At 46.8% G+C, this 27,168-nt stretch overlaps 7 protein-coding genes and 1 non-coding gene across 12 annotated transcripts; 3 read left to right on the top strand and 5 right to left on the bottom strand.

Annotated features, from left to right (window-relative positions):
• Positions 1-3,067: 3,067 nt before the first annotated feature.
• LOC6495493 (S-phase kinase-associated protein 1) lies at positions 3,068-4,182 on the bottom strand. 2 transcript variants are annotated; one of them, XM_001958931.4, is made up of 2 exons: positions 3,781-4,182; positions 3,068-3,714 (listed from the first exon to the last, which is right to left on the bottom strand). In XM_001958931.4, the coding sequence occupies exon 2, from the start codon at positions 3,711-3,713 to the stop codon at positions 3,228-3,230; it is 486 nt and encodes a 161-aa protein (XP_001958967.1). In that variant the 5' UTR covers position 3,714; positions 3,781-4,182; the 3' UTR covers positions 3,068-3,227. The 2 variants fall into 2 exon arrangements, with proteins under 2 accessions (XP_001958967.1, XP_014763333.1); XM_014907847.3 differs by having other exon boundaries at positions 3,068-3,730; positions 3,781-3,996.
• Positions 4,183-4,599: 417 nt separating this feature from the next.
• LOC6495143 (SET and MYND domain-containing protein 4) lies at positions 4,600-7,201 on the top strand. The gene is made up of 3 exons (XM_001958930.4): positions 4,600-5,182; positions 5,239-6,362; positions 6,426-7,201. Exons 1-3 carry the CDS (start codon positions 4,919-4,921, stop codon positions 6,760-6,762), a joined length of 1,725 nt encoding a protein of 574 aa, XP_001958966.1. The 5' UTR covers positions 4,600-4,918; the 3' UTR covers positions 6,763-7,201.
• LOC6495492 (protein OSCP1) lies at positions 6,974-8,586 on the bottom strand. The gene is made up of 2 exons (XM_001958929.4): positions 8,257-8,586; positions 6,974-8,035 (listed from the first exon to the last, which is right to left on the bottom strand). The coding sequence occupies exons 1-2, from the start codon at positions 8,393-8,395 to the stop codon at positions 7,203-7,205; spliced, it is 972 nt and encodes a 323-aa protein (XP_001958965.1). The 5' UTR covers positions 8,396-8,586; the 3' UTR covers positions 6,974-7,202.
• A 749-nt stretch (positions 8,587-9,335) lies between these two features.
• On the top strand, positions 9,336-16,284 carry LOC6495144 (small RNA 2'-O-methyltransferase). 2 transcript variants are annotated; one of them, XM_001958927.4, is made up of 3 exons: positions 9,336-9,646; positions 15,111-15,280; positions 15,334-16,284. In XM_001958927.4, the coding sequence occupies exons 1-3, from the start codon at positions 9,368-9,370 to the stop codon at positions 16,118-16,120; spliced, it is 1,236 nt and encodes a 411-aa protein (XP_001958963.2). In that variant the 5' UTR covers positions 9,336-9,367; the 3' UTR covers positions 16,121-16,284. The 2 variants fall into 2 exon arrangements, with proteins under 2 accessions (XP_001958963.2, XP_032306842.1); XM_032450951.2 differs by having other exon boundaries at positions 9,577-9,646; positions 15,046-15,280.
• On the bottom strand, positions 9,732-14,870 carry LOC6495491. 2 transcript variants are annotated; one of them, XM_032450950.2, is made up of 5 exons: positions 14,691-14,870; positions 13,342-13,936; positions 13,130-13,285; positions 11,066-13,077; positions 9,732-11,006 (listed from the first exon to the last, which is right to left on the bottom strand). In XM_032450950.2, the coding sequence occupies exons 2-5, from the start codon at positions 13,736-13,738 to the stop codon at positions 10,482-10,484; spliced, it is 3,090 nt and encodes a 1,029-aa protein (XP_032306841.1). In that variant the 5' UTR covers positions 13,739-13,936; positions 14,691-14,870; the 3' UTR covers positions 9,732-10,481. The 2 variants fall into 2 exon arrangements, with proteins under 2 accessions (XP_032306841.1, XP_001958964.1); XM_001958928.4 differs by having other exon boundaries at positions 9,732-11,009; positions 14,691-14,869.
• LOC6495146 (dynein axonemal light chain 4) lies at positions 16,148-17,706 on the top strand. The gene is made up of 3 exons (XM_001958926.4): positions 16,148-17,124; positions 17,186-17,269; positions 17,339-17,706. Exons 1-3 carry the CDS (start codon positions 17,056-17,058, stop codon positions 17,501-17,503), a joined length of 318 nt encoding a protein of 105 aa, XP_001958962.1. The 5' UTR covers positions 16,148-17,055; the 3' UTR covers positions 17,504-17,706.
• Positions 17,707-17,709: 3 nt separating this feature from the next.
• LOC6495490 (pre-mRNA-processing-splicing factor 8) lies at positions 17,710-26,418 on the bottom strand. 2 transcript variants are annotated; one of them, XM_032450948.2, is made up of 13 exons: positions 26,273-26,418; positions 25,439-26,084; positions 25,165-25,380; positions 24,893-25,105; positions 24,709-24,834; positions 23,804-24,441; positions 22,692-23,743; positions 22,441-22,633; positions 21,647-22,220; positions 21,440-21,590; positions 21,202-21,378; positions 20,849-21,140; positions 17,710-20,789 (listed from the first exon to the last, which is right to left on the bottom strand). In XM_032450948.2, the coding sequence occupies exons 2-13, from the start codon at positions 26,047-26,049 to the stop codon at positions 17,845-17,847; spliced, it is 7,188 nt and encodes a 2,395-aa protein (XP_032306839.1). In that variant the 5' UTR covers positions 26,050-26,084; positions 26,273-26,418; the 3' UTR covers positions 17,710-17,844. The 2 variants fall into 2 exon arrangements, with proteins under 2 accessions (XP_032306839.1, XP_032306840.1); XM_032450949.2 differs by having other exon boundaries at positions 25,439-26,079.
• Positions 24,499-24,674, bottom strand: LOC116654799. Its single transcript, XR_004310022.1, has one exon.
• Positions 26,419-27,168: the final 750 nt, after the last annotated feature.

Below are 27,168 nucleotides of genomic sequence, written 5' to 3'. Positions count from 1 at the left end.
TATTATTTTTCTCATTACAAATTGTAAAAAATTACACTACTTTTTTCAATGAATAGAAGTGATGGGGAAGTGCATTGTTTTAGCGTTGAAAGTGCAATCTAATGCACAGGTGCGACAGGTGTCAGTAACAGATGCGGTTTACTTGGAAGTTTTTTTGTGGAGCTGGCATTTACATTCACCCTTTAAAGGAAAACACTCTGGTTAGTAGCAAGAGAGTAAGAAAAAAAGGACGAAATGACAACATTTTGAAACTTTAACTCTCACCTCTTAAAAGGGGGACTAAAATTTCAAAACAATAAAATATTCAGGTCTCTAAGAATTAGTCACGCAAATACCCAAACAAAAGCTTGCATGCCAAATGAAAACATAGCACCAGAGTTGGGGAACCAGGGTGGGCGGAATGGCAAATGAAAGGAAGCGGAAACGCTCCAGCAAAAGATCCGGCTAAAACAAACAAACAAACAAATCTACACTCACACACGTGGACAACACGTTTATGAAGTCAGCAACAAAAGTCAGAAATAATAACAAGCTGGCGGAAAAGCTTGTCGTTGTCTCTGCAGAGCCCTTACACCCCTTGGACTAGTTCCCTTTCGACCGCCCGCCGTACTGTTGCACGCTTTGTCGTTTACAGAGACCAGGCGTGACACAGATGTTGCACTTTCAACACGTCAAACACACACTGCCACTCTCTAACAAACAGTAGTGATGCCACAACTGGTGGGGGATATTTTGTAACTATAATAATTATTTGTTGACCTTGTTTTTAAAAAAAGTTGGCGGGAAAAAGACGCAAGCCAGATTAGAACTGTTCGACAACATGTCGTATAAGTAATTTTTCTGAGACATTCTTTATTGGCAACGTGGCGTATGAATAATAAAATTTTAAACAGGTTCATGTTAATGATTCCCTAGGAATAGTATTTTAGATAATTATTAAATTTATTTGTTAGTACTTCAAAAACCTAAATTCAAAACATCACTGGCACTCACACATATGCATAAATAACCATGGTCATGAGGTCGTTTCTTTACCGGCTATCCTTCTGGGTCTTTGTGTTAAAAGTCAGCCCGTCAGTTGCACAGAGTCGAGTCCTTTTTTCCGAAGTTCCGTTTCCAGCCTGAGTGTAACTGCAGAAAACTCGGACATCTGTTTGCACTTTCTGTCCACTTTTGTGTACCGATGGCCCGAGCTCAGGGCGGAGCCAAAGAGCATGGCTAATAATGTCTTGCAGCCAGGAACAATGATACTGCATTTTTTGGTTGAAGTGCCTGGAGCACGAACTAAATTAAGTCTGGCATTTCACACCCACAGATCATCCTTAATTCAAAAAAATCAAAGCTCTGACCATTTATTCCAATTTATTTGTTGTGTGGGCCATTTCACCAGGCACTAAAATGTGAATTTTTTTGTGCCAGCGGGTGCAGTACGTTGAACCAAGTGAGCTCAAAGCAAAAGGAAATTGCCTGTTTCCATTTTATCAAAAATTTTTGGTTTCTGTGGCATCACAGCCTTGTATCTGTTGGCTGTCAATACCATTTTTTATATACTCTCTGTAAAAATAGCTAAGCTATGATTAGATAAATATTAGAGTTTAAAGTTATAATATTTTACTTTTGTCCTTTGTTTTATAGTCTTTCCTAAGATATCATATTATAATTATTCAACAAAATAGACACCCCTAGAAGCCTGGTGGTTTCAATAATAATGGGGTTCATGTTCGATTCTTAACCACTCTTAATTTTAATTTACACTTACTTATAACTTAATGATTTTTTCCCTTAAACTGAAAGCGTATATAAGCATCGGCTTAAACCGAATACAGCTTAGAATTTGTGTTGATACATACATATGTACGTTTAAAAGTGGAAAAGAAAATTCGCCTTTGTTTCGCTATCTTACGTGTTTATTTTTTACATTTTTTATTTTTTGTGGTATTGGTCCTGGGGGCATCACTGGATTTTGGTAAATTTGCAGCCAGTTCAATGCACAGCAGTGGAGTTGAAAGGTCGCCCATAAAGATTTATGGCCAGGTTAACTTTAGCGCCACTTTTACTTTGTGAGGGAGTCATATTATTGGCTTTAATGGCAACTCAAGAAAAGTAATTAGAAGTAATCAAATCGCATTTAACATTTGTCTCAATAAAAGTTCCCAAAAAGTAACTGATTAAATTAAAAGTCAGTAACTGTTAACTGTGAGTAGATATAATCCATTAAACAAAAGTAACAATTAGCGAAATTGTTTTTAAAAAATAGTTTTGCAATCCATCTCTTTTGAAATAAATAACTACATTTTATGCAACGATCGGGTATTAAAAAAATTTAACACATCTGCAACTTAAAAATAGTATTCTTAAGATAGGTTTCTTAAAATATTTAAAATTTAAATTATTTTGTTTGGCAGTGGAGACAGTGTATTATCCTCAGGAAGCTTTCGTAATGCGGTCACACTTCCCACTCAGCTGATTTCACAATATAGACTTTGTTGACGTTTTCCCTAGATTACTAAGATTAGTGCCAATCACAGAATGCCCTAATTTGTGTATAAAACAAAGAGTGCTATGCTCACCTATTCAGAACATAGAGACCACGTCAACCCAAACGCTGCTATGGATTCGAGCCACTGTCATAGAAGATCGCCTGAGCCTGGAGACTGGAGGGATGGACCCTCGATGTCGCTTTTCCACGACTTCATTGCCAAGAACGTTTCCATGCCCGCTGATTTTGGCCAGTTGGTTGCATACTTGATACTTCTGGTGGTGTCGTGGTACGTGCTCATGTTCGCCGTCCGATTCGTGCTCTCGCTGGTGAGGCCTGTGATCATAGTGGTGACCGGCCTGTTCCTGTTCCAATACCTGCGCAACCTAGACTTCGGAGACGCATTAAATCAAATATTTGAAATTGTGGGCCAAATCGGAGCTCTAGTAGCCGCCGCCTTCGCAAAGTGCTTGCAAATAATTCTGGATATTCTTCGATGATCCCGATCCCGCACACATTCCTCTGTTAGACCCCATTCCCCATTGTGTATATTTGTAAATTTGGTCATAGACAATAAATAAATTAACCTTACTGAAAGCAATTCAAATGGTTTACGTGGTCTTTCTAACCTCTTGAATTATAGGAAAGGTACATAAACCAAATATGAATGTTTATTTTACATTTTATAAAATTCTTTTACAAGTTTTACTATTCTAATCAGGTCATCCGATTTATTGTTTCGAGCGCATTACTTCTCCTCACACCACTCGTTTTCCTTGCGCACCTTCTCCTCCTCCTGAGGCGAAAAGTCGTTGCTGATGGTGAACGTGTCGCGAATCTCCTGCGGGGACTTGCCCTTGATCATATTGGCCACAGTCTTGCAGGTGACGTCCAACAGGCCCTGAATGTTCAAGTAATTGGCCGCCAGAATGAGCTCAAACAGAGTACCTTGATCGACTTTTAGGAAATCGGCATCCCACGATGAAATGTCGTCGGTTCGCTTCTCCTTGTTTTCGTCTTCCTCAGTCAGTTGCGGATCGTCTTTATGATAGGTGGCCCAGTGAAGAACCTTCTTCAGGATCACAGAGTTTACTTTATGCAGCGGCAGGACGCTGTTATCACTCTCATCGCCTAGGTCCTCCAGCGCCGTGCGAATTGTCTCCGAGCACTTGGCAATCTCTTGTTCGATGTCGAAGATCTCCTTGTCGGAAGACTCAAGCCGAATGATAGGCATGCTGTAATGATGGACGCCTTCACTATTTATTCATAACTCCACCCACGCGTTAGTTATTTTTACTTACCTTTCAGCGCTTTGTTCTTTCGTTTCGAAACGGTTTGATTTATTCGCAGTGGCGCAGCCGAAAAAATAAAATAGCTCTGGCCTACTGGCTAAAAATAATATTCTCTTGCCTTCAACTTGAACCGAACGCCGAGTGCTTAGAATTCAAAGTGAATGCTTATCAGAATAAATATTTCTACCAGGGTCTCGAAGAATTCGAATCCTGACTCATCATGTCTGGGCAGTGATGCCAGCTGTAGCATTTTTCGGAAATTTACTTTCGAATGGATTATATTATTTCTTGAATAAGTAAATATTATAAGATTATTTTTATTTACAATTTTAAAACTGATAAACTTTTATAAAAAATAACAATAGTTTTCAAAAAATGTGTGATGAATTGGCAACATTGTATCTAGTGTTCAATTTTTGAATTTTTGAACACTACTCAGAAAAAATTATCGATAATCTTTTCTTTCGCTGCATTTGAAGGGATAGAAAGCGCATAAAAAATGCGGGTAATTTAAAAAAATGAAAAAAAAAGAAATTTTAATTATCTTGTTCCTTGAAAAGTGGCTCATCTTCCCTGTGCGCCGTGGATATCATTTAAAAGCACTTTACTGCCTCTAGATTCGTCTACAAAATCTTCCCATCGGATGTCTCGAGATAGACGTCACTAATGCTGTAAAATAGATATCTTTTAATCGTTTAAATGTGCACCAGTCTTATGAACAATTCATTTTCAATATCAATGGATAAATACATTTTTTCAACTGAAGAGGATTTGGACGTTTTCAAACACTACTATTCGATAGTTTACGATAATAATCGTAGTAGACATATCCGATAGTTGAATTTCTCGGAAAAGTGTCATCTCTTCGAACTCTAGCGGAGATTTGGCCAGAAAATATAAATAACATTTTAATCGCTCTGCAGATATTTGGATTTGCGCGGAACCGAAATTGTCTGTGAAATCGCAAATTACCGGTAAGCAAGTGAGCCAGCCACCAAATTCGCGGCAGCGGCAGAGGGGCAAACAAACCGATTTTGCGGCTGAAAAAAACAGGCGGCGGCGTCGACACGCGGAAGGATCCGTCCGGTGGAATCTCCAAGGTCGGAACTTACACTGACACCTGGCACTGGGGCAATAGGAACTCATTATGGACGTGTACGACGTGAGCGATGATCTGGTCAAGAAGCTGAAAGACTGGAAGTTGATCAGCATCATCTCCGGCAAGTTCAACGAGCTGAAGGAGAACTATTCGAAGGTTAACTTTGTGGAGCATGCGCTAATTGACTTCAAGTACATGGAAAAGATCTTCCTGAACGTAACGCTGCGGGAGGACAAGTGCAATAAGCGCAGTGTGGAGTTCAGGATGCTTGGCAACGAGCAATTCTCTCTGAAGAACCGAAAATATTTTCAGGTAAGAGGAACTCAATTCCAATTTGATCAAATTAATAATTATTGTATTCCTTTAAGGCACTGGAGCTGTACAATAAGAGCATCTGCTACGCCGAGCCCAATTCAGAGCACCTGTCCATAGGCTACGCCAACCGGTCAGCGGTTTTGTTTGAATGGAAACGCTATAGGGAGTGCTTGGCCAACATCGAGCTAGCCCGGAAGGCCAACTATCCGGCAAGACTGAGCCACAAGCTGGACAAACGTGAAAGGGACTGCCAACAACTGCTGGAACAGCAACCGCCAGACGTGGTTCCCTTTGAATTCAAGATGAATTTCGAAACGCACGCTCAGGTGCCGTACATCGCCGACTGTCTGGAACTGCGCGAGTCTGGGGACGAAGGACGATTTATAGTAACCAATCGGGACCTGGTCGTCGGTGATCTGGTGGCGGTGGAACAACCTTTTTGCTCCACATTACTTTCGCCCATGCGGTATATCCGCTGCGCCACTTGCAAACGGGAGAACTACCTGACCCTCATCCCCTGCGACAGTTGCTGCTCCGTGATGTTCTGCTCGGAAGAGTGTAAGCAACAGGCAATGTCAACGTTTCATCGCTTTGAGTGCCCGATCATTGATTTTCTGCACCGAATGTTCAACAAGATCCACGGCATCGCGCTACGAACCACGCTTGCGGCCCTGGACCTTTATCCGACCATCGAAGAGCTGATGGCCTTCTGCGAACAACCGGAGAACCAGAACAAATGCGCCTTCGACCTTGACTATGGGCAGCTAACGCCACAGGAGCACTACCGGGCCATCCACGGGTTGGTGACCAACCAGCACCTACGCTCTGTCTCCGATCTCTTCCAGCGTTCCGTGGTATGTGCCATACTGAAGCACTTTATCATCGAATATACGCCGCTCAAGGACCACTTAGGAGGCGAAGACGGCCGTAATTTCTTCACGGATCTGCTGTTCCGGCACCTGCAGACGTCTCCCTCGAATATGTTCGGAATCGATCTGGTGGAGCAGGTCAATGAGACAAAGGACGACCAAACGCACTCGTCTGGGGCTTATGCGTTCCTCTCCCTCATCAACCACTCGTGTGCGCCAAACACTCTGCGAATATATGAAGGGACTAAGGCATACCTCTTTGTTCTGCGGCCGATAAAAGCGGGCAATGCTCTCTACGATAATTATGGGTAGGCTATTGGACGAAGTCTTTGAAAGAATTTGTTTTTTAATGAACAGCTTTGTCCTTTTAGCGCACACTTCGCCATCTTTAACAAGCAGAAGCGTCAGGACACCCTGTCCATGCAATACAGATTCGACTGCAAGTGCGAGGGATGCGAATTGGACTACCCGACTTTTTTCCGAATGTCGCACAAGACATCAGTACCCCTGGTAACGGACGACCCAGACTTGAAGCTGTTGGGTGCTTATAATTACGAGTTTGCGGTGAGCAACTACCGGAAGTACTGTGACTTCCTAACGCAATACGGCGATGCATATCCGTGCAAGCAGATCAGCTCAGCGGAGGAGTGCCTCAAGATGGCCCTGCATATCATGGTGGACGCAGTGCCCTTGAAAGCGAAGATGTAATTTGACCCTGACCACCATCACAACTAACACACCGCCGCCACCACCACGGACGAACTTTTCCTTTGCTGACAGCAAGAGCGTATTAAGCAAGAAACACACAAATAAGGAGAGTAATTGATTACTATTAATGTTGTTGCCATAAGTTTGTAGCATAGGCAGCATGCACTAATTTTTTATATTTGTAATTGTACATTTTCGACCCCTGGATCTATTTTTCCCTGCACCATAAACCCTATACCCCCCCACTCCCCACCTCCCACACACATTTCACAAGTCGCAAGCTCAAAATTCTAACGTTGATTTATTTTTTTGATCACAACAATATCTTCGATGAAAACAAAAACAAAAAAAGAAACAAGAACTATACAAATCATGGCGTTTTTATAAATTATTTTACAAAAACAACTGAACAAGAAATACAACATTTTCTAACTGATCAGTTAGTGCATTTTGCTGTACAAGTCGAGCAGGTTCTGGTTTAGAATTGATCCGCCACCCTTACACTCACCCGATGGAGTTGTTGGCTGAAGCTGGACAAACTCGCATCCGGTAGAGCTGGATGTGGACGTCGGCCCGTCAAAGAGCACGTTGCCGAATGCCTGTTCGAATTGCTGCTGGAACTGGCGGGCGTTAATGGGCTGCAGATCCTCGCCGGACGACGGATTGATGTTTAGCTGAGCCGCCAATTGGTCCATGCTATTGGTTTCCCGTTTGGACCGCTGCTCCTGCTGTCCAGCACTCTTTACGTAAATATTATCCCCAGCCGACTGGACATAATCTTCAAAGTAATCCTGATCCACATCAGGAATGAAGCTGCCATCCATTGCCTGGAAACCCAATCGGATCAGCAGTGATATTTTCGTATTGAAGCATTGCAGCCAAGCTCGATTTGTCTGATAGATGGAAAGCTGGGCTTCCTCCCCACTGGCGTTCCAAAAGTCCAATAGGGTGTTCTTCGTAAAGTCGATCAGCATGTGACGTTTGGCATCAGGATATAGCCTGTTGATGGCTTCTAGGTGACGGAAAGTGATCTCCAGGAGGTGATGTTGGTGCCGGGACACAAACAGCTGCCATTTGTAGACCATGGTCATGAGATTCCACAGCTTGGCCATCGACTGCTCGTCCAGTCGCATCAGGGAGCAGGTGGCGATGTCATTCAGCATGAATTTGCAGTGCTCGGCGGTCAGGAGCTGGGCGTTGGTGTGCTTGGATCCATTGAGCAGGGAGTCGATAAACTTGGGCTCTAACATCACGGTGGTTATGTCGTGGATGACTTTATTAGATAAATATAATATTAATCAAAATGGTTTTTTTGAATTAGTCTATATTGTAAATTAGTCTTGTCAGAATAAGACTGATTTCTGAAATCTATAACTCATATATATTCTATAAGATTAGCCCCAAAACTATACTCCAAGTTATGATGACGTGTTTTTCAAGATTATCGCTAGACACCCTTGAAGAGATTCTGTAAGATTATAATTTCATTCTTACCCTGCACCGACTTATCCTCAGCAATGTTCTGCGCCTTCAACCGCTGGTCAATCACGTAGAGCATCTCACAGCCAAGGTTGACCAGTAGAAATACATTCGCCCGAGGATTGGAGAGCTGCATCGGATTCAGCTTGGCCATCGTTCATTTAAACTTGAAGCAACGGTTGACGAATGCGAACTGAACTCCTGACCCGAAGACATCGCGGGCCACGCAAGGCCAGGAGCCCACAACTCTCTCACACACACACAGAGTTGGCCTTATTGGATTTTTGGTTTCCGTGCGGACTTCTACCATCCTGCCCCCCATCCCACCTGGTGGGGCGGCATTTGACGGCTTTATGAGAGCCCCCGGTAACGTCTTTCAGTGCAAACAATAACAAAAAGGCAGCGACAGAGCAGGCGACGTGTATAATTATGGCAACCCCTAAGGGTGGGCCGGGCCGGGTGAGGGACAGAGGACAGGACCTCCACCTGCACGGTGGAGCACTAAAATTTATTGATTTGTAAATTTCCATTTCAAACGCAAAGCCATTATCATGGAAATTATGGCAGCCGTTTGAAAAGTTAAAACGCCAGAGTGTGAGCTGCTGTCGCTGGAATTATCCGGTCATTATATCAATATATGCACATACATATAGAAGCTTCAACTGCAGTCCTGTCTGTCAAACTGACGGGCGAGTCAGGTGTGCGGTTGTTGGAGTGGTTTCTCCAACCCTCCTCCCACTGGGAGCCAAACACCTGCAGCAAAGGTTGGCCGGAAAGGATGCCGGAAGTTGCGTGATTTCCCGGGCCACAAACACGAGTGGTTTGGAAAAATAAACCTGAAAACGTTACTATACTTTTACCTAATTTTAAAATTTAATGTTTAAAGTGTTATATATTCAAATCTTTTATAAATCTATTCTAGTTTTATTCATATGTTTTTTTTCTTTTAAAAAGTTTTCAAAACTAAAAGTTTAAAAAAACATTTTTTTAAAACATAGTATTGAAAAGAAAAGTAACAGATGAGTAACGGTATATTTTCACAAGCTTATTTGAAAGTTTATCATATGTTTAATGTGACCAGAGACCTTAAAACAAAAACACTGGCAACACTTCTTACTAGAATGTAATGACGGATGAACATCATTCACCCTGCAACCCGAGAAACGCGCACAAAATGTTTTCGTACAAATTCCCTTGCGGGGATTTCCAAACAATAGCAACTATGACCAAGACCGGCATTAAATTCGACCCACCTGTTTACGAGCAGCGCTACTGTGCCGCAATTCAGATCCTGGAGGACAACCGCTGGTCGGCAGAGATCAAGAAAGTGGTGGAGTTCGGATGTGCTGAAATGCGTTTCTTCCAACTAATGCGACGCATAGAAACAATTGAAAAGATTGTGATGGTAAGTCTTGATTTTTAATTAAAACATTTCGGAATACACAGTGTCGGAGAGTATTTAGTTAAAAATCAAATTTCAAAGACGTGGGTTCGGGTAATTGTTAAGGAAATACAATTCTAGTTTATTTATTTCCGCTGCTTGTTTATACAAGTAATTCCTAACTTAGATCTTTATCATTGTTTATGAAGTAACCATTATCTAATTTATATTAAATACTTTTTGAGGAGAGTATGTACCTTGCTGTACCTTGCTTGATGAAATGTTGTTGAAAACGGGGGCTCTTACATCGGTGTATACTATCGGGACTAACAAACTAACATAGGGATAGGGGGTGGTGTGGTGATAATTATTAAAATATAATATAATCAAGGATTTCGCTATCAAGGCCAATCATAACTTACAGGGCACTGCTCCTGGGGCTCGGTTTAAAAAACACACACACACAATATCTCTTACAACTGGGGACTACATGGTATTCAAAAATGAAAAAAATAATTCAACAACATCTTCCCAATGGAGCTGAGCGCGCTTTCCTACTATATTGACGTTCTAAACCGAAACTTATATCTTTAATGTGCAAAAATCCAATTACAAGGTAAAGCCGATAATATGCATATAAGTAGGATCTGTCCTGTTGGATTGCAGCCTTATCCTGCACCGACCTGACTTAATTACCACTAAAAATACTTGAAACGAATTTAGGTTTTCCTTTTTTTCTGTTTAGCTTTTGCATTTGGCATTGCCTTCGCTTCTCTGACCTAGAACTATCCTTCTTATGCGTCCATTGCTCTCTCTTCGTTTACGGTCCCTAATCCTATTCCTTACTGTCATCTAGCAATCATTTGCGGCAATGCCTGGACGCGTGGACGTGGCGCCCCTTGCCGTAGTTGTTCTCGTCATCGTATTCGCCATAAAGGTTCTGCACTTCCAGCAGGTTCGCATTGTTCTCCACATCGTTCTCGCCGAGTTGTGATTCAGTCTTATAGAGGCAGCGGCGGGTCTGCCGCTGCTTAGGTTGTCGGCCAGTTTGTGGCGCCGACTTATCTCGGCCGCCCGTCTTCAGTTTCCTCTCGCCCGCTGGCTCGCCGGTAGCTGAGGCCAGTGTGGTGCTGGTAGTGGTGGTGGTGTTCTCCTTGCGTGTGGCACAGCCACGTTTGTTACTGGCCACCGCTGACAGAGGAGTGGAGCGGATCTTACTCACAGCGCCGAGTCGCCGAGCTGCTACACGGTTGCTGCTACACTTCACCGGCGGCTGTGATGGTGCCTGGCCAGGCTTGCTGGTGGTCCTCTTGCGACCACTGCCCTTGGGTCGGCCGCGCCCAGCCCGAGCGATCTGATTGGAATTATCGCTACCATCCACTTCCTCCTAAATGAAGAGTACTTTAATAACGAAACACAGGCCATAAATAAAAGAAAACTCACCTCTTCAACCTCTTCCTTTCCTTCCTCCTCCTGTTCATCAATGTGTTCCTCCTCCTCTTCATTTTGTTCATCATCCTCCTCCTCATCGTCCTCGTTCAATTCTTCCCTAATATGCTCCTGAACGACCAGACCCTTGTCGCGTCGACTCTGCTCGACAGCCAGTATCGCATACGTGGGCTTTCCGTCATAGCGTCTGGGAAGACGGGATTGCAGCGGGCAAATGGACTCCTCCCGCTCGAACTCCTTGACTGCTCGTTCCCGGGCTATTTGGTCGGGATCCTGGGAGAGGACCTCCGCCCACGAGAACTTCTTTTTCGTCGTCTTCTTGCTCGACTTGGAGCGGAGATTTTTCGGAGAGACACGGTTGGTTAGCGCATGCTCCTGGAAGGGAGTGCTCAACGCGGCATTTCGCATAACATTCGCCGTGATCTTGTTGTTCAACTCGAAGATGTCGCATCTGCTGGCGTCCACTTCATCTTTGACTGAGACGCAGGTGCGCTGGATCTCCTCGCTGCTCAGGCGCATCTTGTCCAGATCGAAGCCCAGATTCTGGTACTCGTTGCGGAAGATGTTGCGATAGCGCTCATAATTTGGTCGTTCCTGGTACGCCAGCTTGCCGATCTGCTGCAGGAACTCACCAAGGTATTTAGGAACTTGCTTGCCATAGAACTGGCGCAGCATCTCCGGCACATCAGTCATGAACAGCTCCTTGGCGCGATGTACCTTCTCCTGCTGTTGTTGCTGGGCCGCGTCCTTCCAGGGCAGGCAACCCTCGGACCAGTAAACCAGGTTATAGCCCAGGCACTCGAGATCGCTGCGCCGCGAATGGGCACCCAGATGGGCGTCCCGCGAGGTAAACTCCAAAGTGCCGTCATGCGCCCGCCGCTGATCCATGATGAAGGGGCGATGGACACCGCGATCCTGGTACTTGGAGGCCAATCCAAAGTCGATAAGGAACACGTGCTCCTCCTCCACCGGCACAAACTGGTACTCTGTGGGAGGCTGATTCTCCACCAGCTTGTTGCCCCTTCCGCGCGGTCTGTTCCCGCCAAGCGGTTCCTTCTTAACCTTCTCCTGATTTCGCTTGGCCCGAGTCGGAGCAGGTCCTTTCTTGGCGCTCGAGGCCAAGGCAGGCCTTCCCCTCTTGATCGTCGATCGGCGCTCGGAGGGTGGAATGAACTCCTCGGACTCGTTGTCGGAAGACTCGGCCGACTGATCGCTATTATCCTCGCTGGCCTTAATGGGATCCCCCGCCTCGTTGAACTCTTCGCGGTAGCTGATGCGCTTGGTGGGGCGCAGGTAATGCGACTTGACCATTTCCTCGTACATGGAGTTTCGTTTCTCGCGGCGGCACGATCGCACTGGATTGGAGCCACTGAACTGAACGTTGTTGCGGCCACGACGCTTCTTGTTTATGGGCGTGTGATAGACATCCATGCTGTTGCTGTTGTTGCTGTTCGACGTGGCACCGTCATCGAAATCCTCATCCTCGTCGTCCTCCTGATCGATATGTGCAAGCCGTTTGAGAGGGAACCGTTCTCTCTTCAGAAAGAAGTCATCATCGTTGGTCTCCTGCTCGGAACTGTTGCCACTGTCCGTGGTCTGCTGCTTCTCGTCGTAGTGGTCATCGAAGTTATTCCCCTTGTTCTTCACATCGGCAGCTGCGCCCACTCGCACCGCCTGCCTCTTCAGATACTTGCACTTGGACACCATGAGGTTCTGGGCCTTGATGTCGTTGTGACAGTATCCTTTGTCGTGCAGGTGCTCCAGCACATCGATTATGTGAATGGCGAGCACGAGCAGTGACTTTTGCTGCATCCGCGAGTTCCTGATCAGCGAGTGCAGGTCGCGATCGAAGCGGGGAAGCACTATGAAACGGTAGCGAGCATCTCCGAAGTAGTGGGTGCCAGAGGCAATGTAGCTGGGTATGCCAGAGGGCGGGCCCTGGGCGAGGGCAAGCGGCTGCTGTTGGGCTGGCAGGTTGACAACATTGTCCTCCACACCCGACGGATCTAAAATGAAGATTCTAGAGTTCATTCAATCGTATAGATTAGTCGCACTCACCCTTGCCCTGCGAGGTGTTGATCAGACAGTGGATCTCCACGAATAGAGGTCCATTGGAATGGGGCTCAATCTTAACGACGTACTTGGCGTTCTCGGAACTGGTCGGGCATACTGTGTCGTCCGAGGCCAAGAATATTTCGCCAAAATTACCTTTGCCTGAAATAAGATTGTGGTGACTATTGGAATCACTTTTTAACAGTTAAACCACTCACCTATGGGTCGCCCCAAGCGCCAGGCCTTGGAGAGGACGTCCCGCAGAATGGTGCCGTTCACCACTGACGGCCTCAGGGTGTAAACCGGACGCGGTGACTCCGTCACACTCGAGTTATTGTGATCGCTGGCGAAACTGGCGCCGGTTAGCAGCAAACTTCTAGCCTGGGGAGTGTGCATCAGGGTTGCGGGGACCAACTGGTCCACCTCCATGCGGGCGCCCTCGCGACCTGCAGCAGAGCCCGACGAGGAAGAATCCTCGTCGTCATTCTCGTGGAATTCAAATGTGTTTGGGCCGTCGACGCGCTGGTGCTTCTCGGCAGCCTTGATCGCCGACCGCTTCCGCTTTCGGATGCTCCTGTCGGTGGGTGAGCGCTCGAGCTGGAGCCGCTTGCCCATTGTGGGCTCCTGGCTGGGATTCGTGAGCCCGAAAACACGAAGACTCCTCCTTGGACTCAGTGATTCGGTCCCGAGATTCAATAAGCAGGCAGTAGTATGGAGGAGCGGCGTACGTTGGATTCAAATGGTGACTGAACGATGTTTTTGTTCGATTCCGCTTTGAAGGTTGATTCTCTTTCACTCGCTCTTCGCGGATTTCTATAAAAATATATATTAATCAAAAGCACTGCGATTAATAAGTGTCTCTTTTCGGGTAACATCGGTTATTGTTTAAATGTAAATCCAATCGTGGCATTGTTTTATACGATTTTTGTGTATTTTTTTTTTTTTAAATATCATTCAAGTTATTGTTTGGCTGGCGAACCAGGTGGAATGGAACGTGCCGGTCCAATTGGGAATGGAACACACAAACAGCAGGAAAGGGAACATGTGTTGGTATATGTACAATATTACAACAAATATTCTCTCAACAAAACAAACAAAAAAATACACTTTTTCTGGAATTCTCCCCGCGCTTTATTAACCTTGTTTGACGCTTCAAATGTTTTATCAGCAAAATGCACATTTTTAGTTACGCGATTATCAAATACAAGCACAAACAAACACGGACGCGAACGCACCACCATGTCTGGAAAACAGACGGACATATATACCTACAACATATGTATGTAGATCCTAATGTCGGAAAAAATCAATTTTTTTTGGCCGGTTATGTTAGCCAAAGACAAAGAACAAAATGCTTCACTCTTTATTTCATTCTTCGGGAATTTTTCAACAGATAACGCGTATTCACGTGCAACCAGTTTTCGAGGTCCCAAAGTCAAATTGATTTTTTAGTATGTATTTTTCTCACGTATTACTGGTTCTCTTCTTCTTGTTTTCGAGTTTTCTTTCCCCCCATTCCAAAGCAAACACATTTTTCACTGCAGATTCTGTTTGTTTCGTTGCTTACATCTTTCACTTGGTGCGACGGTGCTTAATTGCACTTTCACAACGGCCTAGCCACTATATTTCAGCTTCCATTTGACTTATTTTCGTAACAATTACACATTATTCCCGAGCACAGCTTAGAGGTGGAGAAAACACGACGCATCGATGTTTTTGGGATGCGATAGGTCGATATCGATGTTCTAATCCCAAGCGTTTCTATTCTCCACATTCCTAACCGATTCGTGACAAGCCTAGAATTGAATAATTAATTTTTTTAAATTAAGAGAAATAGAGTAATTTTTTTTAACTTTTAAAAATTATTACACGAACACTTTTTTATGTTCATCAACTATTTCCGACAATAATACTTGGTGAAGATGCCAATGTTTTATTCCCGTTTTGCTTCATCACTTAACGGTGGCGGTTGGATTTAAATTTTCAGGTGGACATCGACGAGGAGCTGCTGATGAAAAATGTGACAAGTACTAATCCATTAGTCGCGGATTATATTAGACATCGACTAGGACCCCTCCATGTCGAGATTCTGAAAGGCAACGTGGCGCATGCCTCTGAGCAATTGTTAAACACTGATGCTGTAGTTGCCCTGGAACTGTAAGTTATTTAAATAGTTGTTTGTTTATTTTAATTCATTACTCCACTTGCAGAATCGAGCATGTTTATGATGATGTTTTGGACAAAATTCCGTCAAATATTTTCGGGTTTATGCAGCCAAAATTGGCTGTCTTTAGCACCCCGAATGCCGACTATAATGTGATCTTCAAGAGATTCAAAACACTGCTACCCAACGGATTACGGCATCCAGATCACAAGTTCGAGTGGACACGGGAGGAGTTTAAATCCTGGTGCATGAGAGTCGTGGAGGCATACCCCAACTATATGTTTTCTATCATGGGAGTGGGCAAGGCTCCAAAAGGATTCGAAACGGTGGGCAATGTCTCCCAAATAGCGATGTTCGTCCGCAAGGATTCTTTTGACATGCAGTTGATAGATCCTTTGCATTCGCCCACGTCCGCCACTTTCGATCCAAAGGAATCCTACAAGCTATTGTACTCCGTCGACTATCCCTTCTACGTAGACACGAGGACTGACAAGGAGAAAGTATGGTCGGAGGTGCAGTTCGAGATACATAGATTTAAAATAGCCCAGGACAGTTCCGAAAATGATATACCCTCCGACCAGTCGGGGTATAAGATACCAATTGCTGATTTATTGGCCCGTACTCATCGGGTAAACGCCACCAAAGATATTTTGTTGGAACTTTTTCAAGAAAATTCGATGGAAGTCAATGATGATTGCGTATTTATACCGGAGTCAGATGTGGAATCAAATGGTTCAGATCTTAATGACTTCTCTGATCGCTTATCCCTGGAGACTGGAGTCTCCGACCAAGAGGAGAAGGAGTGTTGGGATATAAAGAAGGATCCAGAATAACAGACATATTAGGCCTATAGTTTTAGGATTTTAATAGAAAATAAACTTCATAAAAACTACTCAAAGCAACGAGTACCATCGCGAACAGAATCTTCATGCAATTAAAATATTTCACAGACCATTAATCCCCCATACCATTGTTGCAATAAACCACTCTCATCCAACTGACAATCTGTTGACATTTCGAGTGCATCAGGGGATGCGGGTGGGTTTTCCCCGGAATATCTTCAATGCCTCTGAACTGACCACCCAATCCACCCCCCAAACTGGCCACTTCTAGTGCAAAATATTGGCGAAAAATTGGGGTTGCCGCCAAGATGATGACGATGACGCCATGTCGTCTGTCTTGCTGTGTGGCACCCGCACGGAAATTGCTTTTGTTTGCAACAATACCGGGGGATGCAGGAAGCGGAGCGGAGGCAACTGGGCTTAACATGCAGACATGGCGCAAACGCAGCGCACACCGAGCATAGTAGCTATTAATACTGGAGCCAAACATATATACACCAACATACACATTTGTCCACCCTCCTGGGCGAAGGGACTCCGGTTGCGGTTGGCAGTTAATGGAGCTGGCGTCAGGACGGAGCCAGCTGGCGTAGTAGTCGTTGTAGTTAGTTGCAGTTTAACCTCGCTCCTGACATGCTGGCTGGCAGGCGAATCCAATCCGAATCCGAAATTGCCATAGCAATCCTGTCGTGACAAAATAGCGCAAAAAACGAAAATTCATAAACATTCACCTGTCAGTGGTAGGCACACTCCCAAACACACACCATCACACACACACACACATAGCATAGCACCGCGTTTACCTTGACTTGTGTGTCACATGTAAATAGGAATTTAACTCAATTTTTATTACATTATCCTGGCTTCGTGTCAGTTGGTTTTCGGATATCACTTCCTTCGAGTTCAGTCGTCGGTGAATCGCAGACATGGGAGATGAGCCGGAAGGAGGCAAGGAGGGCGAGAAGAAAATCGTCCACGTCTATCCCCTGGTGAAGGTTAGTTACTTATCTTTCCTAAAAGTCTTAGATAAAGGTAAAAGATTCTTGAATCCTTCAGCACTCGGATATGAACGAGGAGATGCGTACAGAGGCCATTGAACTGACCATCATGGCTTGCGAAAAGTACTCTTCCAACTACGAGGTAGGATAGATTAGAAATCCTAGTTTTTAGAAATCAAGAATTTGATACAAATCAGTCTCCTCCTTCCAGCACGCCGCCAAAGTCATCAAAGAAACGATGGACAAAAAGTTCGGAATCTATTGGCATGTGGTGGTGGGCGAGGGATTCGGGTTCGAGGTCTCATACGAAACCCAGAACATACTATACCTGTTCTTTGCCGGGAACTTGGCCATCGTGCTGTGGAAGTGCTCCTGAAACCGGGTCACCAAACAATCAAATGTACCTAGAAACCACAACCAGAGACTCCAACTCCAACTCCGAAGTAACAAGAATTTTAGCATTAACTTTAGTCGTATAACAAAATAACTTACCTTTAACGAAACGAAATGTTATGACTGCCGAGCGTAGTGTACTGGTTGATAAATGAAGCAGCCACTTCCATGGCAACAACAACAACATGGTTTGGTGGTAAAAAAGACAGATTTTTATTACAAAATGTACCTAGACGCTAGCATTTTGAAAGCACGCTTATAAAAATTGCTTGTACGGACTAAACGATAAAACGAAGAACCTAAGAAACCAATCCGGAGTCGTGCCTACGCGTAAACATCCTCACGATCCGCGCCAGCGCCGTCGCCACCATCTTCCAGGTTGGAGAAGAGCAGGAAGTGCGAGGTGCGATGCAGTTCGTGGTAGAACTCCTTCGGATTGGCCAGCTGCAATTCGTATTTCATGTTCGGGTCGTGACGGACGCCCATGAAGTTGTAGTTCCAGCTGCTCTGTGCCGGCACCATGAAGAAGCCGAGGAACTTGTTTGACAGCAGCATCTGGACGCGTTCGTAGTGCGACGGGAGGTAGCCCTTCGGGTTGTTGCCCTTGTCCGTGTTCTTGGAGCCCCATTCGAAGCCCGAGGGCGTCAGCTTGTAGGCGGTCAGGGAGCACGAGCCGGGAGTGAAGGAGCACGTGATCACAATCGTTTTCTCGCCGTCCCAGTTCGAGTTCTCCTGCATGATCTTGGCGTGGGTGGTAATGTCTTGCGGCGACAGCTGCGGCAGCTCGTTAGGCTGCGTATGAATCCAGCCGAGCGGTTCCATGTCCTTGAGGTACTGGTGCGTGGGCAGGGTGTTGGGAAGGTTGATCGTCTGATGGGTGCCCCACTGTGGCGGCATAACGATGCAGCGGATCTCCTTCACCTGCGGGTTGTCCGGCGGACTCACGCCGTACAGATAGCCCGCAATCTGTGCCCTCAGATCCGAGATGGTCACAAACTTCTTGAGTATGTTCTTGGGCAGGATGTAGGTGTAGCCAGTTTCCTTGATGTCGTCCGAGCTGACATAGATGTGGTTGGTTCGCAGGTGGAGGTTGGTGGCTGAGATGGCTCTCACGCGCCACTCCGTCTTCGAGCTGAAGGTCTGCGTCTCGTAGTTGGACGTGGTGGAGGTGATGATCTCGTCACCATGCTTATTCGTAGTCCTTGTGGTGGTGGCCGTGAGCTGGTTCTGCTCCTTGGTCTGCTTCTCGATCTCGGCGATCTGTTGGCGCTGCGCGGACGGAGCACTGATCTCCATCCCCAAAATGATGTCACGGATCTCGGACTGCGTTAGCGAGGCCACGTTCACGTTGTTCTTCTTGCCGTAATCGGCCAGAATGAGATCCTTCAGCTGCACCTCCACCTTGATCCACTCCTCGTCGGACAACGTCGGCCAGATGTGATGGGCCTCGGTGATGGTGGTCTTGTCCGGCTTCAGGATGATCTTGGTGCGCTCTGTGTTCACGTGCAGAGCCCGCAGGATCAGGATGAGCCTACTGAAGGCCGTGTACGAGGAGATGGTCTTTAGCCAGTCGTCGTACAGGTTGAAGAGCACCATCTGCGGCTCGGTGGCCTTCAAGATCAGATCACCGAACTTCTCCACCTTCAAGCACGCCTGGAAGGGAAGCTGCAGCTCCGAACCCTTGATCACAATGTTCGGGAAATCGAGCAAGTGCACCTCCAGCGGGTCCAACATGCCCTTGCGGGTCACAATGATCTGCTTAGGCTGCTCCTCCACCGGTAGCGATCGAATCAGAGCCGCCACCTCCTCAGCCGTCTTCCACTTGGCCAGCTGGCCCAGACGCTTCTGTCCAGCCCACACCGATGTGTGAATGATCTTCAGGAAGAGCTGTCCGGTTCGCGGATTGAAGATGAAGATGGCTCCGTTTATGGGCTTCGTTGTCAAGTTACCCTCGAATGTCTTGTGTATGGTGACGCGGTACACATTCGTGTCATCCACGAACCAGATGATCTGGTTGGAGAACAACTCGCCATAGTTCTGGGAACTGAGATACGGCTCCGTCGGCTCCGACGAGTACAGCTGCAGGGCTTTACGGATGCGTTCTCGGAGCACATACAACGCCGGATTGGCCTTCATGATCTTCGCCATGGCCTGCTGGATGAGGGTCTTGCAGCCCGGGAACCAGTTGCCGTACGCCGAGTGCAGGTTGTAGGCCAAGTCGATGGCAATCAGGACACCCGTCGGCGAGGGATAGATGGACATGTTGTCCGTGGTGTAGTCGAGGAACTTGGCCCTGGCATACCGCTCCACATCGTGCGAATCGTAGTCGCCCCAACGCAACTGAATGTCCAGCCAGTACTTCTGGGTGGTGGTGTTATCCATGGTGTCCTTGGTGTCGGCCAGAAGCGACGGCCGCGACACGTTCCATTTGTAGGCGGGGAAGAGCAGGATGTCCGCGCACGAGGAGTTCATCTTGTAGGACTTACGCGGATGGATGGTCTCCTTCTGCACCGTCTCGATCTCCAGGGCGTCCAGCTCTTGATCGAACACCTGACACAGATCCATGACGATCGACTCGTGGATCTTCTGCCACAAATGGGCACGGAAGATCTGGATCAAGGAAATCTTCAGGGTGGGTATCTTGCCGTGCATGAAGATGCCAGTCAGATCCAATTGCACCTGGAAACCAACGTAGACATTGGCCCGATTGATGGTGGGCGACCACCAGAGGGTGAAGCGACGATTGGGAATCTGGTTGAGACCCGAACGCTGCGCATTGGTGAGCTTCTTGTACTTCATGGACTCCTCAAAGCCGGAGGCCTTCTCCCAGAAGAGACCCTCCCAGGTGGGGAAGTATGTTCCCTTGAACAGAGTGTGCTCCAAGATGCCCTCAACACCGCCCAGGGCTTGAATCATATCTGTGCGGTAGTTGTTCAGATTCCAGAGTTTTCCGTCGTGTCGCTGATGGGTCCACCAGAAGGGATTCTGTTTCAGGACCTGGTACTGCTTGAACTCCGTTCGAATGCGCCAGCCCTTGTCGTAGGCCAGCGTGTGCCGATCCTTCTGGAAGAGGGTGTTGATCCTGGGAATTCCACGATCCCAGCTATCCTCCAGATCCTCCAGCGTGAGCCGTCGGTTCTGGGCATTAGCCTCTTGGCGCTTCAGAGCGTACTCGGCCCACACGCGCTGGGAGTCAATGAACTCACTTTCCCACGGCTGAATGTACCTGTACAGATTGGGAATCAACTGATCCTCGTCATGGGACATACCTTTAAGAACAAATCCATTAGCAAGGGTTAAAATTGGGATTCTGGGAAAAGGATCTCACCTGATCGGAAATGGGTGATGCCCACGTCTGTTTGCTTGGACCACCGCAGATCCGATTGTGGAATGAGGACGTGACCCATGCTCAACATGCCCAAACCACCCAGCTCTTTGGGGGTGTAGAACACCACGGGCGGGAAACGGGAAGGCATTTTCGAGTTCAGGCCAATCTTGATACGGGTCTGTATTTTGTTCTCGCACTTGACCAACAGATCCAGAAGCTCCTGGGTGTTAACCACAGCCTCCCGGAAGTAGGTCATCAAGCCAATAAGAGCAGTGTTCCATTTGTTGACAATCTTTAAGGTTCAAATGTTAATTAACAAAAACATGTTTAAATATTTTAAAAAGCGTACTTACCTTTGTGAAAGTGGTTGAGCCTGAAGCCATGAGGATCTGCCTCACACGGTTGTGGAAGCGGCCCAAGGACTCGTCGTCCACGCGCAGGAAGCACTGGGCCGTACGTTCCTTGGTGATTTCATTCTGCAAGTTCCACACGCCGTCCCGGTGAGTGAACTCCTCGTTTTGTGTGCGGCACTGTGGGTAGAAAAAGTAAAGAATTAAACTGATCTTAAAGGAATTAGCTGAGTAAAAGAACCTTTGGCAGAATGCGGCACTCAAAGCCACTCATGTTGAAGAGCAAATTCGGGTTGTCCTTGGAATAGACAGAAACAAAGGTGTTCTCCCAACCAATGGTGGTCACAGATCGAGGTAGACGATTCTTGATGTCCCAGAAGACAGCACGCCCTCTGAAAATATTCCACATTAACTTCACAGTTCTCCAAAATTTGAAAAAGAAACCTACAAATTCACATCGTGCTTCATCAAACGCATGCGAGCATCTCTTGGCCAGCACTTCTTGTTGTTGTAGCCAACAATGTTCTCGTTGTTGGGATCCGGGTGCTCTGTGAGGTATCTCTGGATAAGATCTCGCGCCTCTTCGGCCGAGAACCTGAAGAACAAGTGTATCCTGTCCACATAGCGACAGTACAACCGAATTGGATGAGCGGTTTCCGTGACAGCATCCTGGAAGGTCAGGAAATCGTTTGGCATCTGGGGTGGACCAGCCATTTCGCTGGAACGGTGCAGGCCCAGCACCAGGAGATCCAAAACCAGACCATAGTACTGCGTGATGAAGGAGGAGAACTGCAGGCCCCGAATGATGCCATAGCTGTTGGTGTGGTTCATGTCCTTGTAGTTGATCACCACGTTGTTCTTGGCGGTCATGTAATCGGCAATGTTGTGGTCGACAATCAAGCGGAGCAGTCGATTGAGGAGGGTCAAGTCGATTTTCTCGTAGAGCTTCTCGAATCGAGACTCCAGCAAGACGTTGCATTCGCCCTCACCCACATCCCACACATCCTGCAAGTTGTTGATGCCTGTTTCGAGGGACATAGTTTGTCTTAATTAGTGGCGGGAATAAGTGAACTGAACTATCATTTAATCTTAGTCTTCCTTGCTGATATGTTGCCGTTGGAAAGCACCTTGGGCGTGAGGTTTGCAACAAGGGGATGATCAAATACCTATCACTTTGCCACAAATCACACACCCAAAATGTCCAGTACACCTTTCCACTTACTGATTCCATTAAAACCCCACCTTGACACCACTTGTAGGCCAACAGTGGCGGCGGCTCCGTGTCACTGGGCTTGATCCATGGCGGGAAGAGCCTCCTCTTGTCGGCCTCGTACCACAGATACTGATCCAAGTAGGCGTCCGTGATCTTCTCCAGCGGTTCCACTTCGTAGACGGGTATAAGGTGGCTGTATAAGTCCATGAACTCAATGCCGACCTGAAATCACAAAGGGAATTATAAAATTTGACAAAAAGCTAACCATAAGGGGAGTAACCTCTTTGAAAGCTCTCTGGGTGAGCAGATGACGCTTGATACGGGACAGGGCCTCGTGGGGATTGTCGTAGGCCTGCTCAATGAGACCCAGTTCCTCGCGCTGGCTTTGGTTCAGCCGGGACTTGACACTGTACGCCTCCTTCAGCCGTTCGAGCGCCAGGATGAGGAGCTTGGTGTCGTGCTTGTAGGACAGCGGCGGGAAGGGAATGGGAGCGAACCGACGCGACTCCAGCCAATGCACAGTGGTGGTGTAGATGGCCACAGCCTCCTCGGGTGAGATGTAGGGACCATCCTTGAGGTAGTTGTGCTGTCTCTCCTGCTCCGCCTTCAAATAGAGACGCGTCAGTCGACCCAGATTCTTCTTGCACACGGTCTTGTCCACGGTGGCTCCACGACGAATTCTCTCCCTGTTGTAGTGCGCCGTGTTTGTCCACCAATCGGCCTTCATCTTGACATAGCGCAGGATCATGTTTTCAATCGGGATAGGTAGTCCCGGTACCTTCCACGGAATGTTTGCCTTCCAGCACCGCCACGCCTCAGACAGATGCTGCAGAATGGTGCGCGCCTTGTTCTGTTTAATGCCCTCGGGCATCATGTCCACGATGTCGTGCATCACAGAGGCACGCAACTCCAGATCGAAGTGGGATTCCACGCGCTGTTTGGTAACCGTTTTGGCCACACCCTTGGAGTGTCTGCCCTCGAACTGACGTGACAGCAGGTTGCCCAGCCAGCGCTCCAAGAGCGGCGTGATGCCGCGCATGAAGAAAAGCCAGACACGCCAGCCCGGTGCCCAGAAACCGCAACCAGGTCCCTTGCCAACGGGTCCCGTATTGAAGCGGTAGTAGATCAGATGCTTCAGATCCTTGCACATGCGAATCTGCCTCATCAGCTTGTACTTGTAGCGGTACATGCCCGTCAGTTGGCCCACATGGGCGAAGATGTACTGCAGGCCGTCGGCCAGTTGGAAGGCGTCCACGTTGTTTAGTCGGTACTGTACGTGGGAGTCGATAATGAGCTTGGTCAGCCTCAGAATTTCACGACACAGATGGAAAGCTATAAGATATGGTATTTATTAGCTAACAAGTTAAAATAAATTATTAAAGACACACGTACCATTGCCGAAACGCGACTTCTTACGCTCCTTGGTCGTCAAGGTCTTGACCGGCTTTAGATTGAAGTTATAATCCAAATGCAAGTAGTTAAGGTTCTTCCGGTGGATCAGGAGGTTCAACATGTTGTAGCCCTGACGGCAAACCTGCAGTCCAGCCTCTACCCAGTCCAACGTGGTGGTCTGGAAGAACTTTGTGGCCTTGAAAGACCGGAATAGATAGCGTTTCTTTTGGGGCTTGGGTTTCCGGTGCTTGAGGGCGTTCAGCACGTAGTACTTGAGCAGTTTCTGGTAGCTGACGCGCACTTTCACCGGATGTCCGGGGGGACAGTGCTCCTTGTACCAGCACTTGACCAATGGTATATCGATGGCTCGGCGCGAACGACCAGAGCGCATGTTGAAGGGGCGAGGTGCCCACAACAGGGCGATGCCATTGGCTGTGTTGTCCGTGTAAAGGGGAGTGTCCTGCAGGAAGGGCTGCACATCGTCCGGCAAAGTGAAGTCCTCGTCATCGTCCGGCAGCGGTTCCTGCACCTTCGAGTTGGAATTCCGATGCGAAATGGGGTTAATGAGTGGATCGAAGTAAAAAGCTGGCAAATCAGGATCTTCAGTCTTGATGTAGACCACGTTTGGTGTGTGATACCTGAAATTTATGAAATAAGAGAGTATTAAAGGTGCCTATTGAAGATATTTCTTGTTCAAATGTATGCAACTATCAGCAGTATCGATTCAAACTCCAAAATCGCTACGAACATTCTCATTGCAGCTCCCATTATCGCAATATTGGTAGTAAGCCGGGAGCTCATCTTTGTTCTCACGTGCCATGAAGCATTTCCAGCATGGGGATTTGACTTGGAAACGTTACTTGCACGTCAATATCAGAAATAAGTGCATTTAATTTGGATCTTACCAGCTCAGATGCACAAAGTGCGGCATATTGTTGTACAAATAGGGAAAGGCTATGCGGTACTCGGTACGAATGGGCTGCCGGATAATGACTTTGTTGATGTCATTGAACTCGTTCCAGTCTTCATCTCTAAAAAGGGGAATAATATTTATTTTTCCGAACATAGAAGGCTTAGAAGTTCTCTTACCCCACGTTGTGATCTTTGATCAATGGCTCAAACTTGGGACCACCGGGAATGGCCATATTTAAAGCCTTGGCTGTGAAGAAACTCTTGGGATCGAATAGGTAAAAGAAGTTATTGTCCACCAGATCCGTGAGCAACTGATTGGCCAGCCGGTACAGGGTAGCCAGTTGGGGCAGCGACAGATTCCACTTGCGATATGTGGAGCCATTCACGAACCTGGTAGAAGCTCAACATTACAATCAACGAAAAAAGCAATGATTCATTTTATAACTAACTGCGTATCAACTAGAGGACGATGATCGTAAAACCACTTGTATACGGCATTATCTTCGTCGTTGTCCAGCTCGATTTGAATGGCTTCCAGGGGCTCCACATCGAGCACGTTGTCCGCATAGTCCAGAGGAGGCTCCTCATCATCGAAGGGCGGGAAGCGCATTCTCTTAAAGTGACGACGATCGCGTTTCTCACGCCTCATCATAATCCACATGGTGCTGATGAAAAATGCAGTCGTTCAGTATCAAACTAGTACAAAAATCATATCATACTCACCCCCACTGCGCAATGTAGACCGGCTCAATGACCCAGGGAATCTCGTTGACAAAAGAAATGGCTCCAGTGATGTGATAGAGCACCTGCACATCCCGAATCTGCTCCCAGGGCATGGGCATATTCTCCAGCAACTTTAATACGGCGTGCGGCATATACTTGAGGGCACCTAGGTACACACGCTTGTCGTGCCGGTACTTCCGGGACGTCATGTCGCCATGATCTCTTATGATCTTCCTAATGTGCTCCGGAGGCATGTCCTCCTTCTGGGTGTCCACGAAGCCAAACTTTCGCTTCTCAGCGAATCGCTTCGACTGAAGGTGCTGCCATTTCAGCGCCTTCTCCTGCAGCTTCTCCTCCGTAAGGATGTCAGGCTTCGGTGTCGGAATCTGTCCCAAGCCCGGCTGCCCACCGGCAGCGGTGGGAATCCCGTTTGCATGGCCACTTGGTGGAGGCAGGGGGGCGCCAGGCGGGGGAATCTGCTGGATCTGGTTGGCCATCTGCTGCTGGGCATGCAGTTGCGCCTGCTGAGCATGGGCAGCCGCATATGCCTGCTGGGCCATGAGCTGGGCGGCCCAGGCATTCTGCGGCAACATGTACGGCGGAATGGACATTATATCCGGATGTTCGACCCGATTTGTGTCCTACCCTAATCAATAAAAGAGGACCCACATTAGCATGTGCACACACACAGTCACTTCCCGTCGGGGGAAAACGATGCCGACGTTGCGGTCTTTTGCAATATTTTCAGCGCCAAAAAAGCGATCAAAAACGCTCGCCGCCCACACAATTTTTTCTTTAAACTGTACCACTTAAGTTTAGCTACCGAATTATTACCTATTTTTCTCGTTTAATGTCTTTCTTCAGCGGCAAACTGCAACTTAAATTCTTTGCAAAATGGAAAAATACTTTTTCACGCTAGCATGCCACGCTAGTGATGGATAATCTTCGATAGCCCTTTCGGGTTCGTGTCGGCAGCGCCATCTACTGGACAACTTTTCGATTACTGGAAACTTTTCGATTTTTATCGTTTATAGCGGCGATAGAGTTTTTACCGGTTTTTATGGCTTAAATATTTAAAATTTAAAAACACACAAATCGTTTAAGGTATTCCGCTCAAGAATCGAATGAAAATTGACGAAGATATGTTCATCGCTGTTAGCCAAATGGCCATCTCCATACAGTTTCAACATTTTAAAGGGGATCCCTGGGAAAAATGAAGAAAAATCTAAAAAATATTTTGTTTCTGGGTTTTGAAACAGATTGATGGAGAATCGATCTACAAATCGATTAAGGTATTCCGCTCAAGAATCGGATGATTATTGACAAAGATATGGCCATTGCACTGGGTCCTATTGACCTCCGAATGCATTTTCAATATTTCGAAGGGGACCCCCAGGAAAAATGAAGAAAAATCTAAAAAATATTTTGTTTCTAGGTTTTGATGCAGATTGATGAAGAATCGATCCACAAATCGATTAAGGTATTCCGCTCAAGAATCGGATAGAAATTGGCCAAGATATAGCCATCGCAGTGGATCCCATTGACCTCCACATGCATTTTCAAAATTTCGAAGGGGACTCCCAGGAAAAATGAAGAAAAATCTAAAAAATATTTTGTTTCTAGGTTTTGATGCAGATTGAAGGAGAATCGATCCACAAATCGATTAAGGTATTCCGCTCAAGAATCGGATAGAAATTGGCCAAGATATCAAGAATCGGATGTGAATTGGC

Source organism: Drosophila ananassae, chromosome 3L (assembly GCF_017639315.1).
Source record: "Drosophila ananassae strain 14024-0371.13 chromosome 3L, ASM1763931v2, whole genome shotgun sequence".
NCBI classification, from domain to species: Eukaryota; Metazoa; Arthropoda; class Insecta; order Diptera; family Drosophilidae; genus Drosophila; species Drosophila ananassae.
The sequence above is the reverse complement of the archived record's forward strand: the minus strand, read 5'-3'. Positions and strand labels throughout refer to the sequence as shown.